We start from the raw sequence: 19,079 nt of genomic DNA on the forward strand, positions 1-19,079 counted from the left end.
TATCACAGAATAAATTAGTACTTTCCTGGGAATATATTAAAAAGGAGAATATATTATAAGAAAACCTTCACTTAGTGTACTCAGTGGTCTAACCGAAATTTTCATCCAATAGAGTTCTGAACTTCACATTGTTTGGTTTAGAAATTCATATTCACACTAACTGAAATCTGTGTTTTACACATATATACACAGTGTTTGGAAAATGGTCATTTTAAGTGACTTATATTTATATTGGTAAACATTAGAAATAAGGTATAGTGGGATCAATTTAATGTTTCTGTGCCTGGACGGGGAGAACCTATACTTAGATTCATTCTGAACAAAGGTGTTTGTATGTGTGGGGGTTGGTTTCAATTCGAACTGTGATTCCATTGTGCTTAGAGAGGGCTACAACATGAAGCATAAGTAAACCAGCAGTGGTTGCTTAGCAACTGGGGCCTTGTAAGGTAGAGAAGCTTTTAAGTTTTAGTTAGCTAAGTTGTTTGCAGTTGGAGATAGGTAGTGAAAGAGAAGGCAGCTCTCACAACTCTGCTAGAAGCAGTTGGTTTTAGATGGCTAAAGAAGGAACATTTCTCTCAGCCTTGCTTAGAAGAAAAACATACCCTGCAGTGATGGTTAAGAAAACAAATGCCAGTAAACAAAAGTCCAGCTAGTTAAGGAAACTAGAAAAATAATGAGAAGTTTCCAAGAAGGAAACTGGGAACCAGAACAGTTTACTGTTCAGTAAAGCCACAGAGTTGAAAAAATGATTGGATTGCGAGAGGCCAGAAAGATATCTAAATTACTACACTTTGGGAGAAATAATTGTGGAAATTGGTGCTGGCATTTAAGACAACGGAAATCTGAAGGGAGAGATGTAAAATCAGAAACCTTGATGGAAGGAAAGCATAATTTAAACAAGATTTGAAAGTGTGGCTTCTGAAAGCGGAATTTGAAATAACTCGTATGGCAGCCAGAGTTCAGAGAGACAAGGTGGCTGGGGGGATTTTAAGGAGAAATCCACAAATCTGGGGGGATTTTAAGGAGAAATCCACAGACATTCACTGGGGTTCAGAGAGGAGTGTGTCTTACCACAGTCATCCTGTGTGTTTAAAAGGGACTTTGTGTGTTAATGAGACCATAGTATCTTAAAATGTACTTTGTAATCATGTTAATCTTGAACTCTATCATAATTGTGAAGCTAAGGGGGAGTAAAGGAGTATTGTTTCATAATCCAATTTTTTCATGTTTACTAAATGTTTTTTCCTTATTTTTAAAACTAATTTGCAGTCCTGTGTCTCTGTTCCTCCAGTGAAAAAGTAAAAGTTAAGGACTTTTAAGCCAGGGTTCCTTTCTATGATCTTTTCATTCAGTTATAGCATCAACTGGGATCATAACATACATACATACATATTTACACACACAAATATACATATACATATTTATAACATATGTACGTTGTAAACAACTGGATCCCCACAACTAAAAACTGTTCTTCAGAATTCAAAGGATTATTGATAAGGATTTGGCTGTTCTGTAAATTAACACAGTGTCCCCTCATTGCTAGGAAGTGGGTTCCATTCAAGCACTGTCAATGGCAGATTCTATAAACTAATTCCATCGTGCTTTGTACTATGAGCTAATTTTTTAAAAACTAGCTCTCCTTGTACAGAGCTTTGAATGACAGCAGTACAATTTGCAAATGGAGTTGTGGAAGTCATTATTAATTTTAATAGATGGAAAATTGTGCCCAGTGCAGTGGTCTGTGCATCCAAATTCACAATATGCCCTTGCATTGTGCAGTACATGGCCTAACATGTTCTAATTCTTCAAATCCAACCTTTTGGTAAACTTTAGCTGTTTTTTTTCTTTTCCCTCATTTCTTTTTCATTACTTTGCATTCAGAGAGCAGCCACCTGACTATTCACACCTCACCTAGACACATCTTTTGTTTCTCTACTTATCCCACTCGCACCATCAATATTTTTCTCATTTAATCTCTCCTACCCTCAACCCCACCACAAACCTTCCCTTTTGTTTCTTTTCCATCCTCTCTTCAAAAACTGTTACATTTCTAATTATTCTCAGTTCTGAGACAAACCTGAAACGTTGGCTGAAATTTTACAGTCTCATCCGTGATGCGAGTCATCATGGGCGAATCATCATAGGTGACTCAGAAAATTTGACCGACCGGCCAAATGTCTGTTGACTTCAGGCAAGAGTTTCCAGTCCCGCAGCAGGTAGAAATGGAAAGTTCCGGCAGTTAACTCAGTTTCTCTCACCACAGACGCTACCAGACCTGCTGAGCATTTTCAGCATTTCCTGTTTTTATTTATTTTAGTCAGCCAGCTGAGAAGGTTGTTCGAAGATTCTGTCATGATTTTTCCCTGCTGTAACTTCACTATTTTGACTCTTCCATTTGCGCAAGTTATACTGTTTCAGAAACTCTTCTCGGTTAGATTTTGTTCAATCAAGCATGTTTATCTGGTAGACAACGTTTTGTCTTCTTTGGCCAAGCTCGCCCCACAACTGGAAAATCCCGCCTGAGGTCAATGGTCCGCTATGATTCCGTGACGGACAGGACAAGAGAACAGTGTTATGGCTTACATTAACACTGCAATGAAGTTACTGTGAAATTCCCCTAGTTGCCACACTCTGGTGCCTGTTTGGGTGAATGCACCTAACCAGCACGTCTTTCAGACTGTGGGAGGAAATCAGAGCACCCGGAGGAAACCCACGCAGACACGGGGAGAACGTGCAAACTCCACACAGACAGCGACCCAAGCCGGGAATCGAACCCAGGTCCCTGGCGCTGTGAGGCGCTGTGCCACCAGGCTTGAGCAGTTCACAAGTACTGCTCAATGCAAACATTCAGTGAAGCTCCACTTGGCCACCCATCTGCACGCAACCCTCACCAGCAGCAGAGTCACACTGGAAACAAACTTAATGGCCAGTTGTAGGAGATCCTGTAACAACCCGAGATCAGAGTGTCTATGGGGGGGGGGGGGGGGGGGGGGGGTGGGGGGGCAGTGGTGTGGGGGTCGAATTAGAGTCACTGGAGGAGGAACATTACTTCAGAAATAACTCTAAAATAACCAAACCATCACTTCAAGTATTGCCAATGGGATTGATATATTTACCTGCATAAAAATGGACACCACTCCAAAAGTAATTTATTGTATATCTGTTTTGACATAGGAAGCATTTCATAAATGCAAGTCCACCATTAGGAAACTTAAAAGCTTATAATGTAAAATGGGTTTTAGTTAGAGATATCTCAGAAATGTATGTTACACAGAACTCTTAACTTTGCTTCATGATATGTGTGAGATATTCCATTTTTCTTTATCATGACATAAAGTTCAATATGGTTGCAATTCTAATGAGGGGGTACAGTAGCACTTTGATCAGATCAAGTGCTGCATTCACCTAATCAATCATTGTCTAACATGATACCTGCTGCCACCAACATTAAACTCCTGAAAATGGAATAAAACCACCTTCTATAAATTCCATATTACGTGAAATAAAAGAGGTTGGAACAGATTTCAAATACATGATAGTTTCTTAACTTGATGAACTGTTTGAGTTTCAATTTTGCAGCTTTGGGTCTCATAAGTGCATCCCTACTTTGAGGCATGCCAATTCACGTACCGTTAGGGTTACTTGTTCTAAAATAGTCTAAGAAAGAGATATAAATAATTGCAAACAATTTAATCGTCAGGACTTCTCAATCTCAATCAAATCTCAGAATTAAGTGTTTGATAGATTTGATCAAGACTTCATGTTTCTCTTTATCTTTGAAATTAACTTATTGAGGCCACACCAATAGCCTGCAGCTAAAATATTTCCTTTGTTATTTTTGTTGACAATTCCTCAAAGGACACACTCCAGGGAGGAGCTAGTTTAATGCTTTCTACTGATTTTGTGTGGTGCTCTGACCGAAAGGGTAGTGGAAGCAAATACAATCATGACTCACAAAAGAGAATTGATTAAATACTTGAAGGGAAAAAAAGCACACTACAGGGGTTATGGGGAAAGAGCAAGAGGAGTGCGACTCTTTTTAAGAATCAGAACAGGAATGATGGGTTGAATGGCCTCTTCCTGCACTGTTTGAAACATTACATTTGAAACAATGATGTGTCATTTTATTGAAAAAAAGGGAACTTCATCAAGTAGCCCAATAGGGATATCTGCACTGACATTAACAGAAATTAGAAAATATGAGACAAGCACCCTAGCAATCAGATTTATTTATAAAAAGACAAATGTTCCCAAATCATGCAGGCTTCAGTACGGTTGAACACTGTACCTTAAGGGTATTAGTCAAAAAGTAGCTACGGACAAGCAAATCCAGAGAAATGCTGAGCTGAGATTTTTGGTACAGGTGGAAATATACCATCAGTGTCGAACAGATTTGCAGACAATATGTACTGAATTATTATTTTCACAGGGAAGCTTAACAACCTTTAAACCTGCAGCGTACAGATTGGAACAGAGATCCCAGGAACTCAATGAAAACGCACAATACAAAAGTAATATTAACAATAGGAAGATAGAAAGAAGGCAAATCAAAAGGAGAAAATAAAACCTGAAGGAAGGAAAGAAATGCAGAAAGTCAGCAGAGAGAGGAAGAAAACAGAGAGAAGAGACTCTGAACAGAAACTGAGAACATTTATGATGGCAGATTAAATAAAGGAAATTCCCTAAGTGCAGGCTAAATACATAATAGTCCTCAGTGCTTCTACAACTTTATTTTATTGGGCATACATAGAGAACAAAAGTACAACCACATTTGTCAAACATATGAGAAATCCATTCCTAAGATAACCTAATGCAACAATTTTATCTGAAGCCAGAGTGTGAACATTATAGAAAGTGCACTTAATCCTAATGTATTTCACAACAAATATATGTTACCAAGCTCAGTGGAACTTTGCCTATTGAATGCACGTTATTAATTATTCAAACTATTGCATTATTAATAGCAATTTCAACAGCATCTTTCCTCTGTGAATTTATTCCATTCCAGCAATTCAAAACATCTGGAACCCTTGTGAAATCACAAATTGGGATCTCCACGTATTAAGCAAATGATCTGCATTTAGCCTTCTTGGATCAATGGTTTTACTAACCTCCCATTCTTGGTGACAATCATTTCGTTGGTGACTGCTTTGAATTTTTGCCAAAGGTTTGCATCTTCCAGGGTGACTTTCAATTGCTTTTCGGTGGGATCTCCTTTCTCACTGCCCGCCACTAACTCACACTCAAGAGCACTGAGCAACCGAGCCACACTGCTCTTGCCCTCACTCTCGTTCATGCTGGCCAGACCGCCAAATCTGAGCTGGAACTAAAATTGAAATAAGACAATCTAACACTGCGACTAGTCAGTCAGCATTCTGGTTCTAAGTAAAGCCGACCATTGGATGGGTGATTAAATAAACTTTACAGCAATGACTTCTCCTGTCACATGATGTTCACCCTAATTGCTATTGGTTTCTTTGTATTAATATCAGTTGTTGCACAGACTGACGGTTACAGTTCACTCAATGGTATAGCCGGAGTTCAGCAAACAGACACCCATTGCCATTAGAATGAACTCACCACAGTTAGTTACTTCCGACCAGGGATGTGCAGTTTTTAAAGTACAGCTAAACAATTCAAAGCTAGATTAATAATAAAAATTACAATGTCTAAAGCATCTAATGACAGACTGCATTTAGTTACATGCTCCTCTTCCTCTGAAAATATACTTTTGAAAATGAAAAATAATTGTTAAATTGAATATGGCAATTATTTTGGAACGAAGGTCTTAAACTCTATTTAAACACTTTAATTCTTTTGCTTTATATTATTCGATTGATTTCCATTTATGTGAAGTGATTTGAGTGACTTGACTGCAATATTACACGATGGTAGCGTGTGGCCTCTTTATAAATTATACATAGAATGTAATAGACTCAAACAGATATGTGCGAGAATGATACGTGAATATGTATCATATCCGTAGACATAAAACATGAGGTGATGTTGTCGCTTCGCCATAAGTAGAACATATCTGTCCAAACCGGTAGATACCCAGTTCCACATGTAGTTTCACAGTGCTCGGACCTAAACAAAAACTACGTAGGAAGGACCTGGTGGACCAGACCTGAAAAATTAGAGGCACGAACCTACTTCAGTGACACAAATTCGACAAAGAAAGCCCATTCTGCTTTGCACATCCAATCCTCCAGATTCATTTGAACTAATGTAGATTTGATGGAAACGGAGGTGCAAAGGAATCCGAAACAAAAGTCACTAACAAGTTTCTGATAAACGAGAGTGGGAAGAATTTCTAATGATCACAACCATTGACAATTTCCCATTGACATATCACCAAATCAAAGGCTCCTAACTTAACGCTGTCTTATTGATGTGTGCTTAACACGTTTGGTGTACGCAATGTATACAGTTACTTAATAAAGTGCAGTTTTCATCGCAAACCTCCCTTACGGAACTATGTGCAGTTATACCAAATTATTTTGCCTGCGTTTAATTGAGTTGAAACAAACACAGAACACTAATCATCCAAGGCATGGTGCAAATACTTGTACACGATGCTGACAGGTAATATTCGTAAATTGCATACATATAGTCGTATCTTATTGTTAAAACTGGAGACTTTCTGTGCGTTTAACTGCGATATTTATTTACAATCACAAATCATTTCAGTTAATGCAATGTGTTGCTGAATTAATTTTTAGATTGTGATCCCTTGTTTTCCAGGAGCGAAAGAGATCAGTATTGAACTGAGCATTCAGCCCTTCTGGGTGCTGTGTTTTCTGTCGTTCAGTGTTTGGTTAAACATGGAAACTAATTTCTGCAGCACAGGAGAATGGTATTTGAATTTTCACGTTTATTTTATTGTAGATAGAACTGAACTCCCCTGCACCTTCTGCCTTCGATCAGTTTTAACTTTGTGTTTCAGCTCACGGATGACCAAGGGGCACCCTATTCATCTAAAGCTCCAATATTGAGTTTAGTACCGCGAGGACATGCAATAGAGGTTTAATAATTTCTTAAGAATCGACATAATAGGATATTCATAATAGTGGATTAGAATACCATTTAGCTAATTATTTACTAGTATATATTGGTATTAAATTAGAATATCCTGTAGCTAATTATTTACCAGTATATATTGGTCTTAAATTAGAATATCCTTTAGCTGATTACTTACCAGTATATATTGGTCTTAAATTAGAATATCCTTTAACTAATTATTTACCAGTATATATTGGTCTTAAATTAGAATACTCTTTAGCTGATTATTAACCGGCATATATATATATATATATATATTGGCCTATCTTACACCATTAGCTTATGCTAATTCGATATGGTATTTGCAGACCTCACTTGTATGATTCCTTTTTTTAATTATCTATCGCCAGTTCATTAAAACAGCACCTGGTGATTCTTTTTTTAAATGTTCTGACTTTGGTGTTCGTTTTCACAGTTATTCATTCCCTCCGGGTCACCTGTGATACTTTACCTTCCTAACCCCGCTTTGTCCCATTAGCCATCCTTTGTAGCAGCAGTCCTTCATTATCTTTCACAAAGAGTAGGAGATTATGAAGAGAACGCACGAAACGGGTTTGAAAAAAGAAAACTCATCGTTTAATTTAAACCCACTCGGGGAACATCACCAATGCACCAAGTAGGCGCCTCAGTGTCCTGACAGTTTTCAGCAGGATGTGGGGTAATTTATCTCTGGGAGTCATGCAAACGGGGTAGCATTGTGTGGAGAAAAAAAAATTAAATCACGAGAAGCACATTGAAATTAAAACAAAATGATGCAACTAGCCAGCAGATCAGGCAGCATCTGTGGGGAGGGAAACGGAGCAGGTCAATAATCTCAGCAGAATTTGATTTAGTTAAGTACAGAATCGTAAAGTCTTGGGGATAATCGTTGTACTTCCTCGCCAATAAACATAGTTAATGCTTTGAGAAACTTGTTCCTTTTTTGTTCCAATATTTCGTGCCTGTTTCTAGGCATCGGGACAATCAGTTCATGATGTGACTTTTTTAAAAGCAAAATACTGCGGATGCTGGAATCTGAAACAAAAACAGAAAATGCTGGAAAATCTCAGCGGGGTCTGACAGCATCTGTAGAGAGAGAATATAGAGCCAACCTTTTGGGTCTAGATGACCCATCGTCAGAGCTGGCTTTTTTTTGGCCAAAGATCCCATAATTGCTACACCTTTATCCAGATATCATTTGCATATAATGATGATGTATCAATATAAAATAACCGTCTCCACAGAAATAGCCCAGAATTTGCTCATTATTTTGTCCATCAAATGTCTAGTTCCATATTCTGTTACTGGTGACATTGCAAGTGCCTTGGTCATTTATCATTGTACCGAGATAGAATAACAAATAACATAAAGGCAAAATCACTGCGGATTCTGAGATCTGAAGCAAAAACAGAAGATGCTGGAAACACTCAGCAGGTCTGACAGCATCTATGGAGACAGAATAGAGCCAATGTTTCGAGTCTAGATGACCATCCTGACTCCAAACGTTTGCTCTATTCTCTCTCCGCAGATGCTGTCAGGCCTGTTGAGTTTTTCCAGCATTCTCTGCAGAATAGCAAATAGTTAGGAATGGAACAGTAGTGATGATACAGAGGAAAGGCGGACATAATGCAACAATAAAATTAAAGCAAATTACAATGGCTGGAATCTGAAACCAAAAGAGAAAATGCTGGAAAATCTCAGCAGGTCTGGCAGCATCTGTAAAGGGAGAAAAGAGCTGATGTTTTGAGTCCAGACGACCCATTGCCAAAGCAGTCAATGCAACAATACCTTGCTTGTTATTAACCATTGGGACATATTTTTGATTTTTTTATCTCAGAGGTACAATTCGTACTCGCTCGGTAATTCATTATTGAGTAAGCTGTATGCAAGACTCGATCCCTTTCACCGATGGAGCTTGGATGCAGATGACTGAGGAGCGTAATCCCGAAGGTTAACAATGGCATCAGTTGTATTCTCACTTCTGTGATCTGAATCCATAGTGCCAATGGAAGAACCATACCTGATCTTTGAGGATTTCAACTCCAATTTCTAGTTCGGAAAGGGCAATATAACTCAGGCGGATGCCAATGTTGAGGTGGACCGTCAGTCAATGCACAGATCCAGTACATAATATTTGCTTACATATTTTGTAACATTTAATGCAGAATGTGATCCTTACAGTTTCGGTTTGGGAGATGTTAATGTCTAAGATTTCCATACAAAAAAAGTTGCAATCGGTTATTAGATGACATGATAAGGGTAGAGGACACATTGTGAAGACCAGTGGATAGGATGAAAAATATCCCTCAAAAGACGAGAGGTCTGACCTGACAACTCACACCCAACTTAGCATATTTTTCTCAGAAGAAAATTCATACTCCACGAATTCTTCCATTTATTTTGCTGATATGATACATTAATCTGTTAAAGAATTAATTACAGCTAATTAATTAAAAATGGTAATAAAGACAGTTTTAGTGGTGGAATGGTGGACTAAATTCCATTGTAATTTGATTCTGGTTGAGCCAGAGGTAGAGGAAGTGCTAATTACAAATGTTCAAAGGATAAAAAGTTAGTAGTTGAATGTTTGGCTGTTTCTGATTTGTATTTAAAAATTATTCATTACTGCCGATTGCAGTTTGTAATGCCTGCTGTATTACTTCTTTGTATTCTTTTAGCAAACTGTTGCAAATCATAGAAACCCTACAGTACAGAAAGAGGCCATTCGGCCCATCGAGTCTGCACCAACCACAATCCCACCCAGGCCCTACCCCCATATCCCTACATATTTTACCCACTAATCCCTCTAATCTACGCATCCCAGGATACTAAGGGGCAATTTTTTTTTTTAGCATGGCCAATCAACCTAACCCGCACATCTTTGGACTGTGGGAGGAAACTGGAGCACCTGAAGGAAACCCACGCAGACACGAGGAGAATGTGGAAACTCCACACAGATAGTGGCCCAAGCCGGGAATCGAACCCAGGTCCCTGGAGCTGTGAAGCAGCAGTGCTAACCACTGTGCTACCGTGCCGCCCAAAATGTCAGTGCTCAGTTGGGAGACCGGCTTTCACTGGAAAGAAAGCTAATCAATAGGGGGAAATAGGTTGAGGGAGCTTGGTCTCTTCTCCCTGGAGAGACGAAGGATGAGAGGTGACCTGATAGAGGTTTACAAGATGTTGAGGGGTCTGGATAGGGTGGACTCTCAGAGGCTATTTCCAAGGGCTGAAATGGTTGCTACGAGAGGACACAGGTTTAAGGTGCTGGGGGGTAGGTACAGGGGGGATGTCAGGGGTAAGTTTTTCACTCAGAGGGTGGTGGGTGAGTGGAATCGGCTGACGTCGGTGGTGGTGGAGGCAAACTCGTTGGGGTCTTTTAAGAGACTTCTGGATGAGTACATGGGATTTAATGGGATTGAGGGCTATAGATAGGCCTAGAGGTGGGGATGTGATCGGCGCAACTTGTGGGCCGAAGGGCCTGTTTGTGCTGTGACTTTCTATGTTCTATGTTCTATTAAATCAATAGTTCACTGGTTTCTGTGAGCATGGCAATGTTAACAATGCTGAAGTGGGAAGCCGCAGCAGATTAACACTATTTACCACCAACGGGACTCGAACCACTGGAGCTAGGAGGTTGACAATCTGACACGCTATGCCCTACGCCACCATTTAACTCCGATCTAGTTTATAATTTATATGTTTTAGCATAAAACATCTAACTTCACGAATTAAAGTTTAACTGTAGAAAATGGAGGTATCCAATTGAGAAATTGATAAACAACCCTGTAGTAAATGCAATTCAAACAAGCTTGGAGGTAATTACAATGACAAGCTAACTTGTGTTTGTCTTACAAGGGTTGATTGTGAAAATAAATGAACAAGGAATGATGCTTCTGTAAGCCTGTAATGGAACTAAGGAGCCTGTAATCCATTAGAAATATAACATTTTTCAATGAGTTACAGAATCAGAATGTTATGTTGAAGGTAAAGTAATTTGTTTGCATTTCTAATGAACCATTCCAAAGCATTCCACATTACCATAGAAATATTGGTTCAGGGTGCAGCCTTGGTTAGAAGGCTCGTATGTTTATCTTTTTCTGTGTGTGTTTGCTGACAGAAGTAACAGTTCAGTTTGAGTTTCATGAGGGAAACACAGCTGGAACATTTGGTCTAGCTTGAAGCTAGTGGAAAAGTCTACAGTGGTCCTCACAGAACCTTGTGGTAGAAAGCAGTCAGTTTGAATAGTTAGCTTAGAAAAAGCTGTCCAGAGGCTGTGTGAACAGGCTACTTATGTCCAAAGCCAGGACATGTAGCTAAAGAATCCATCGCTGTGAAGTCTTGAACAAAAGTTGAAGGATTGCTTAGTCAAAAGCTAATGGAAGGATCAGCATAAACCTTGGAGAATGCTGGAATACTGAGGAGAATTGAAATAAATTCTGGGAGGGTTGGTACTGGGAAGAGTGAATGAACTTTCAAGATTTCATTATACTGCATTTAGATGTACTTCAATGGGAATTGCAATATTTACCTATCACACTTATTGAGAAACTCCCCAGTTTTGTTAGCACCCATCAGGCAGAGGCAGCTTCACTGTCTCAGTCCTGTCTGCAGGATGGAAGATGGTTGCATACCCAAGGAAAGAGGAAACTCTTGGGGAGAAATAAAAAGTAGAACTGAGTTTATAAGTCTTTAAAGTTATAGTGTTAAGTTAATAGTGTTTATCTTATTGGATATCAAAATAATTAAACAGTTCTTGTTTTAAAGCATGAAATTATGTGGTGTAGTTTTGTTGGTTGATTGCTCCATGTTTGGATTTCTACTCTAGATGCTAACAGTTCTTGACAGCAGTGTAACTAAATGAACAGCTTAAAACAGCTCCAACCATCATGATTTATTTATTGAAAGCTTCACCATGCACAGTATGAAGAGATACACTGAAAAGTAACTTCTATATTGCCTATCTATGAAAAATCTTAATCTATTCTTCCAACACTCTGCAATCAGTATCATCGCTGGTGGTATCCTTCCATTTTTGATGAGTGATGGACACGCTGCAAACAGATCCTTTCAGATGGGGTGTCTTCATATGGCATACCCTTGCTTATGGTTGACAAGGCCAATCCCTGAGAGGTAGGTTTCAGCCACAAGTGCCACACATGAAGCTACCAGGTGTCATTCTGGGGGATTGTATTTGACATTGGCATCTGTTACGAAGCTTCTGTAGCCTTTGGTCATTGTGATTGCGCACACAGGCCCACAAGAGGTATCACCATTTTCCTCTGTCATCAGTGGTGACTCCCAGGGGCGATAGTCGATGTTCGGGTCTTCATCTCATGATGGCAAGCATCCCTGAAGTGGAACTTTGGGTATCTAATTAGCCATCTCACTCCAGCTATCTCGCCGTACAGAAAGTCCTTGGGAGTGCAACCATCTTCCATCCTGCAGACATGCCTGAGCCAATGAAGCTGTCTCTGCCTGATGGGCACTAACAAACTGGAGAGTTTGTCAATAAGAAGATTGAACCGCGAGAGCAGAACCACGACGTTAAGATTTTGGCAATATTGTTATTCTTCATGGCGCTATGTGAGCAAAATGCCTGGGTGCGGGCATTGACAATCAAATTAGATAAATATCTGACCTAGAATAAGAGATAAATTTAGGAATAGATGACTCAATGCAACAAATTGGTTCAAGTGCGGTGGGAATAACAAGCTGTGCGCAAACTGACCGTTTATCTTCCAATTGAGTAGACTTGGGAATAACAAGCTGCCAGATTACCTGATGTAAGCATTCGTAAGATAGTACAGACCTTTATTCTCAATTACCCCTGGGATTTGGAGAAATCAAGTAGAACTGTGCCTGGATGATTAAATAAGTAGGGCAGAGTCCACAGCAAAACAGGTTATAGGTTATGGAGGGGAAAAGATCAAACCTAATGAGGTGAACGGCCTTTTCGGTCTTGAGCATAAAGTAAAACAGAAACTAGGAAATAATTGAAAAATAAGACTCCTAAGCGCATTATACTTTTATTCCTGATTCCCTTCAATCAATCTATTGGGGAGGTGATGGCCTAGTGGTATTATCGCTAGACTATTAATCCAGAAACTCAGCTAATGTTCCAGGGACTAGGTTCAAATCCTGCCACGGCAAATGGTGGAATTTAAATTTAGTTTAAAAAACTCTGGAATTAAAAATCCATTGATGACCATGAAATCATTGTCAATTGTCAGAAAAACCCATCAGGGTCACTAAAGTACTTTAGGGACGGAAATCTGCCCTTGGGCAACTAGGGATGGGCAATAAATGCTGGCCCAGCCATCAATACCCATGTCCCATGAATGAATTTAAAAGAATCACTAATAAAAGTGTGTGCCATTTCTGTTTTGTTCACACTGCCAACAGTGTGGAAGTCAACACTGAGTACCTTTGTAAATCCTGCAAGATTGCCTGAGTCCACCAGGTCCTCAGTCACCCAAGAACTACTCTCCCTGGAAGGGAACTTTGACTGCGACGCCTGAAGGACTCTCTCCATGTCCGACCTTTCATCTGAATGGGAGGATGAGGTTACCCTAAACAGTTGCAGTTGTCCAATACAGCATCTTGGTGTTCCCCCATGCCTTCTGATTCCCGTGGTCCTGATGTAGTTGTAGCAGAGGATTCCAACTCTTTGTTGGGAACACCATTGGTCAAGGACAGCGATAGCCTTGGTTGATCCAGATGGGAATCCTCTTCTCCCATATGTTAACGCTGGGATAACAGCAGCAGAATCATCTGGGTTGGGACGTTGGTTGGAATTTAGACATTTACATGTTAATTGCACAACACTTCTGATGATCTCTATCTACCGACCCATCTCTCCTTCAGAGGGACCTGAGCTGTACATTGAGATCCCATGATTTCGAATGCATCTTGAAACCTCCTTCCTTAACATTCTCTGATACAAGGAGAACAATCCCAGCTTCTCTTGCTTCTACACGTAACTAATGTTCCTCATCCCAGGTAACATTCTAGCCCTCCCCAAGGCTTTGGTTGTGTTGGGATTGTCAGCACTGCCTGTAATTTCACACACATGGATTTTCTGGTATCATTTAGTTCACAGGAACTCAGTTTGGTCACTCAGAAAGTGGCCGGAGGGTTTAGGGACAAGAAAAATAGCCTAACTCATTGACTTATTGATAAAGGTATGCCCAGTTTGGTGCACACTGTCAGTGATAGTGGGTCTTGGAGACTGGCTCTGGAGTTTGAGAAGACGACCTTACTGCACTCACTTAACCCACAATTTCAACCTTGGATCACACTATCAAAGCCTGAATGGGGCTGAAGTGTGCTTGAACACATTCACTGAATTACTTATGTGGCCGAAATTGACTGTGGCAATGCTCAAGATAACAACGCGTAGAAATTCCTCTGGGTACGCTGATCCAGTGTGGAAATTACTGTAGCCAAGCTGATCCAGTGTGGAAATTACTCTGGTCAGGCTGATCCAGTGTGGAAATTACTGTAGCCAAGCTGATCCAGTGTGGAAATTACTCTGGGTATGCTGATCCAGTGTGGAAATTACTCTGGCCACGCTGATCCAGTGTGGAAATTACTCTGGCCACGCTGATCCAGTGTGGAAATTACTCTGGCCACGCTGATCCAGTGTGGAAATTATTCTGGCCACGCTGATCCAGTGTGGAAATTACTCTGGTCAGGCTGATCCAGTGTGGAAATTACTCTGGGTACACTGATCCAGTGTGGAAATTACTCTGGCCACGCTGATCCAGTGTGGAAATCACTCTGGCCAAGCTGATCCTGAGTGGAAATTACTCTGGGTACGCTGATCCAGTCTGGAAATTACTCTGGCCACGCTGATCCAGTGTAGAAATTACTCTGGTCACGCTGATCCAGTGTGGAAATTACTCTGGCCACGCTGATCCAGTGTGGAAATTACTCTGGTCACGCTGACCCAGTGTGGAAATTACTCTGGTCACGCTGATCCAGTGTGGAAATTACTCTGGTCACGCTGATCCAGTGTGGAAATTACTCTGGTCACGCTGATCCAGTGTGGAAATTACTCTGGCCACGCTGATCCAGTGTGGAAATTACTCTGGTCACGCTGATCCAGCTAACTTTCACCTCAACTAGTAGAAAATGAAATAACTTTGAAATCAAAAGTCCTCCAGTTAGCACAATGAAACCCTGGGATTAAAAGCCTATTGATTGTTCAAATAAAAACAAAATACAGCGGATGCTGGGAGCTGAAAAAAAATCAGAAAACGCTGGGAAATCTCAGCAGATCTGACAGCATCTGCGGAGAGAGAATCTCAGAGCTGCCGAGATTTTCCAGCGTTTCCTGTTTCTGGTTGTTCAAATAGCGGGTGATGCTGGGGGAGTCTTTCTGGTGAAGGAGCTAAGATGGGCCGAATGGTATGTCTCAGGTATAATTATTTTGTGATCATATGAACTGAGAGTTTTTGCATGAGAATGATTACAGTTCCAAATAATTAAAGGGTAATCAATTGTGCAATGACATAGCAACTTTTTTCAGGTATGTCGCCTGCAGAAAGATTTATCTCCAGCATGTATTTGGTAAAGAAAAATAGATCAGACATTTGTTCACACACATCTAATGACTGGTATAAGCAATTTTTCGTAACTGAGGGGTGCATGTCAAACCACCCGCCCCCCCAGCATTACAGAAGTTGTTCCTGGACATCCAACTCCTTTGCTGTAGAGAAGTAAATACAATGAATACTTTTCTTCAGACGCACAAGGGGCAATTTTAACGTTTGTCGAGGAGAGAAATATTGATGAGAGCAAATCGTCAGCCCTTTGACACCTGATGAAATACAAGTAATTATCTTACTAATTAACTGAAAATATATTTCTGGTCGAAGTGTTAAAAAAGACTACATTCTTGTCACCTTCAAAAATATATATTGTAACAAATTCTGACTTTTCATTCAGTTCGCTATGCGTCGTTTCCATTTAGATTTTTTATTATCGATTGCTACATTTTTCGGTTCATAGGGAGATGTTCGAAACATGTTTATTTATCTGGGAAATCATTTTTTAAAAATAGATATCATCTCTTTCATGGGATCTCACTGGATTTTATGTGCTTTCTTGCCCTCTCCTGGGCCAATGTCAAATTGAAGATATAAAGGAATCGTTTTAATGTCTCAGTTGTACTATTCGTTTTGTTTGCATCTTTCAACTTGATTATTAATTCATTAAACCGACAAATACGTTGAATACATTGAGTGGCACAGTGGTTAGCACTGCTGCCTCACAGCGCCAGGGATCTGGGTTCGATTCCCGGCTTGGGTCACTGTCTGTGTGGAGTTTGCACGTTTTCCCCGTGTCTGTGTGGGTTTCCTCCAGGTGTTCCGGTTTCCTCCCACTGTCCAAAGATGTGTGGGTTAGGTTGATTGGATATGCTAAATTAACCCTTAGTGTCCCAGGATGTGATAGGTTAGTTGGATTGGCAGGGTAACTAAGCAGGGATAGGCATGGGTGGGATTGCTGTCTGCAGACTCCATGGGCCCAATGGCTTCCTTCTGCACATGTAGGTTTCTATAAATCACCTATATTAATCATAGAATCTTGCAGAACAAAAGAACAATACAGGAACAGGCCCTTCGGCCACTCCCTGGTCCAAACTAGACCATTCTTTTGTATCCCTCCATTCCCACTCCATTCATGTGGCTATCTAGATAAGTCTTAAACGTTCCCAGTGTGCCCGCCTCCACCACCTTGCCTGGCAGCACATTCCAGGCCCCCACCACCCTCTGTGTAAAATATGTCCTTCTGATATCCATGTTAAACCTCCCCCCCCCTCACCTTGAACCTATGACCCCTCGTGAACGTCACCACCGACCTGGGAAAAAGCTTCCCACCGTTCACCCTATCTATGCCTTTCATAATTTTATACACCCCTATTAGGTCTCCCCTCATTCTCCGTCTTTCCAGTGAGAACAACCCCAGTTTACCCAATCTCTCCTCATAACTAAGCCCCTCCATACCAGGCAACATCCTGGTAAACCTCCTCTGCACTCTCTCTAAAGCCTCCATGTCCTTCTGGTAGTGTGGCGACCAGAACTGGACGCAGTATTCCAAATGCGGCTGAACCAACGTTCTATACAACTGCAACATCAGACCCCAACTTTTATATTCTATGCCCCGTCCTATAAAGGCATGCATGCCATATGCCTTCTTCACCACCTTCTCCACCTGTGACGTCACCTTCAAGGATCTGTGGACTTGCACACCCAGGTCCCTCTGCGTATCTACACCCTTTATGGTTCTGCCATTTATCGTATAGCTCCCCCCTACATTAGCTCTACCAAAATGCATCACTTCGCATTTATCTGGATTGAACTCCATCTGCCATTTCTTTGCCCAAATTTCCAGCCTATCTATATCCATCTGTAGCCTTTGACAATGTTCCTCACTGTCTGCAAGTCCAGCCAATTTCGTGTCATCTGTAAACTTACTGATCACCCCAGTTACACCTTCTTCCAGGTCGTTTATATAAATCACAAACAGCAGAGGTCCCAATACAGAGCCCTGTGGAACACCACTAGTCACAGGCATCCAGCCAGAAAAAGACCCTTCCACTACCACCCTCTGGTCTTCTGTGACCAAGCCAGTTCTCCACCCATCTAGCCACCTCCCCCTTTATCCCATGAGATCCAACCTTTTGAACCAACCTACCCTGAGGTACTTTGTCAAACGCTTTACTAAAGTCCATACAGATGACATCCACGGCCCTTCCCTCGTCAACCATCCTAGTGACTTCTTCATAAAACTCCACCAGGTTAGTGAGGCATGACCTCCCTCTCACAAAACCATGCTGACTATCGTTAATGAGTTTATTCCTTTCTAATGACCTAAGAAGGTCATTTGTTCTTTGAAAGAGCAATCAAATTACTCCCAATGTCAGCCCTTTCCCCATACTCTTACAAGTGTCTCCCCTTCAAGTATTTATTCAATTCCCCTTTGCAAGCCAATGCTGAATTTGCTTCCACTACCCATTCAGATAGAGAAATCATGATCAATTGCAACATTAAAAATTTATCCTGATCCCCATTATTTAATCAATCAAAACCTTTCACAATTTTGAATGCATCTTGAAAACCCCTCCTTAACCTTCTCTGTTATAAGGAGAACAATCCCAGCTTCTCTTTCTTCTCCTCGTAACTAAGGTCCCTCATCCCAGGTAACATTCTAACCCTCCCCAAGTCTTTGACTGCCTTCCTACAGTGTGGCGTGCTTAACTGTACAAAATGCTTCAACTGAAGCTGCCCAGTGATTTACAAATGTTTACCATAATTTCCTTGCTTGTGTACTTTATGTCTTTATAACACCAAAGACCTTATAGGCCTTTTTAACATTAACGAAACACTTTAAATGCTTTTAACCAGATATCTGTGGAAGAAAAATCAGGTGATCTCCACAATCCCTGAACAGGTTTTTTTGTTGCGAGCTACATGACCCTACAAATCACTCTTTGAAATATTAGCATATGAATGCTTAAATATTCTCTGTTTTAACAACATTAATCCATTTCCTTTAAATGCCTAATACTGCCATTAAAGCAGCATACCAACAGGCTTATATGGAAAGATTACAGTATTAATGCATAACCCATGGATCTAATGTGTCAAAGGAAACAGAGTAAAATAGATAAGTGGAGTACAGCCTACAACAGTGCAAAATAAATTAGGTCTGTAAAAGAAATATGTTTGATGAAGTGAATTATCTTTTATAACTCAATGTTTTCTGATGGGTTAAAAGACTTAACAATTAATGTTGCGATTTTAAAAATTTCTTACATTTGAGCAAATAAAGAACAGTATCACTTTGAACAGAAATCAAAGACTTTGAAGATATGCTAATTTCTTATTTCAGAAGATGGAAAAGCTTAACAATATTGTTCTGCAATATTCGGAAATTTCTGGAGAGGATAACTTTACCAGATTGCAGATTTTTTTTTACTGTGTACTATCGTGTTTTCATCAGCTACTTAAGATATTTCATATAACTTCTTC

The 19,079-nt window shown here is 40.3% G+C and overlaps 1 protein-coding gene across 1 annotated transcript in view; it reads right to left on the reverse strand.

Moving 5' to 3' along the window:
* LOC144506073 (T-box transcription factor TBX19-like) overlaps nucleotides 1-13,782 on the reverse strand; it is a 48,727-nt gene extending 34,945 nt beyond the window's left edge. Inside the window, exons 1-2 of the mRNA XM_078231890.1 lie at nucleotides 13,639-13,782; nucleotides 5,115-5,329 (exon numbers count right to left, since the gene is read on the reverse strand). Coding sequence (XP_078088016.1) covers nucleotides 5,115-5,329; nucleotides 13,639-13,782 — 359 coding nt within the window. The remainder of the gene's footprint in view (nucleotides 1-5,114; nucleotides 5,330-13,638) is intronic.
* Between the last annotated feature and the right edge of the window lie 5,297 nt (nucleotides 13,783-19,079).

Source organism: Mustelus asterias, chromosome 17 (genome assembly GCF_964213995.1).
Source record: "Mustelus asterias chromosome 17, sMusAst1.hap1.1, whole genome shotgun sequence".
NCBI classification, from domain to species: domain Eukaryota; kingdom Metazoa; phylum Chordata; class Chondrichthyes; order Carcharhiniformes; family Triakidae; genus Mustelus; species Mustelus asterias.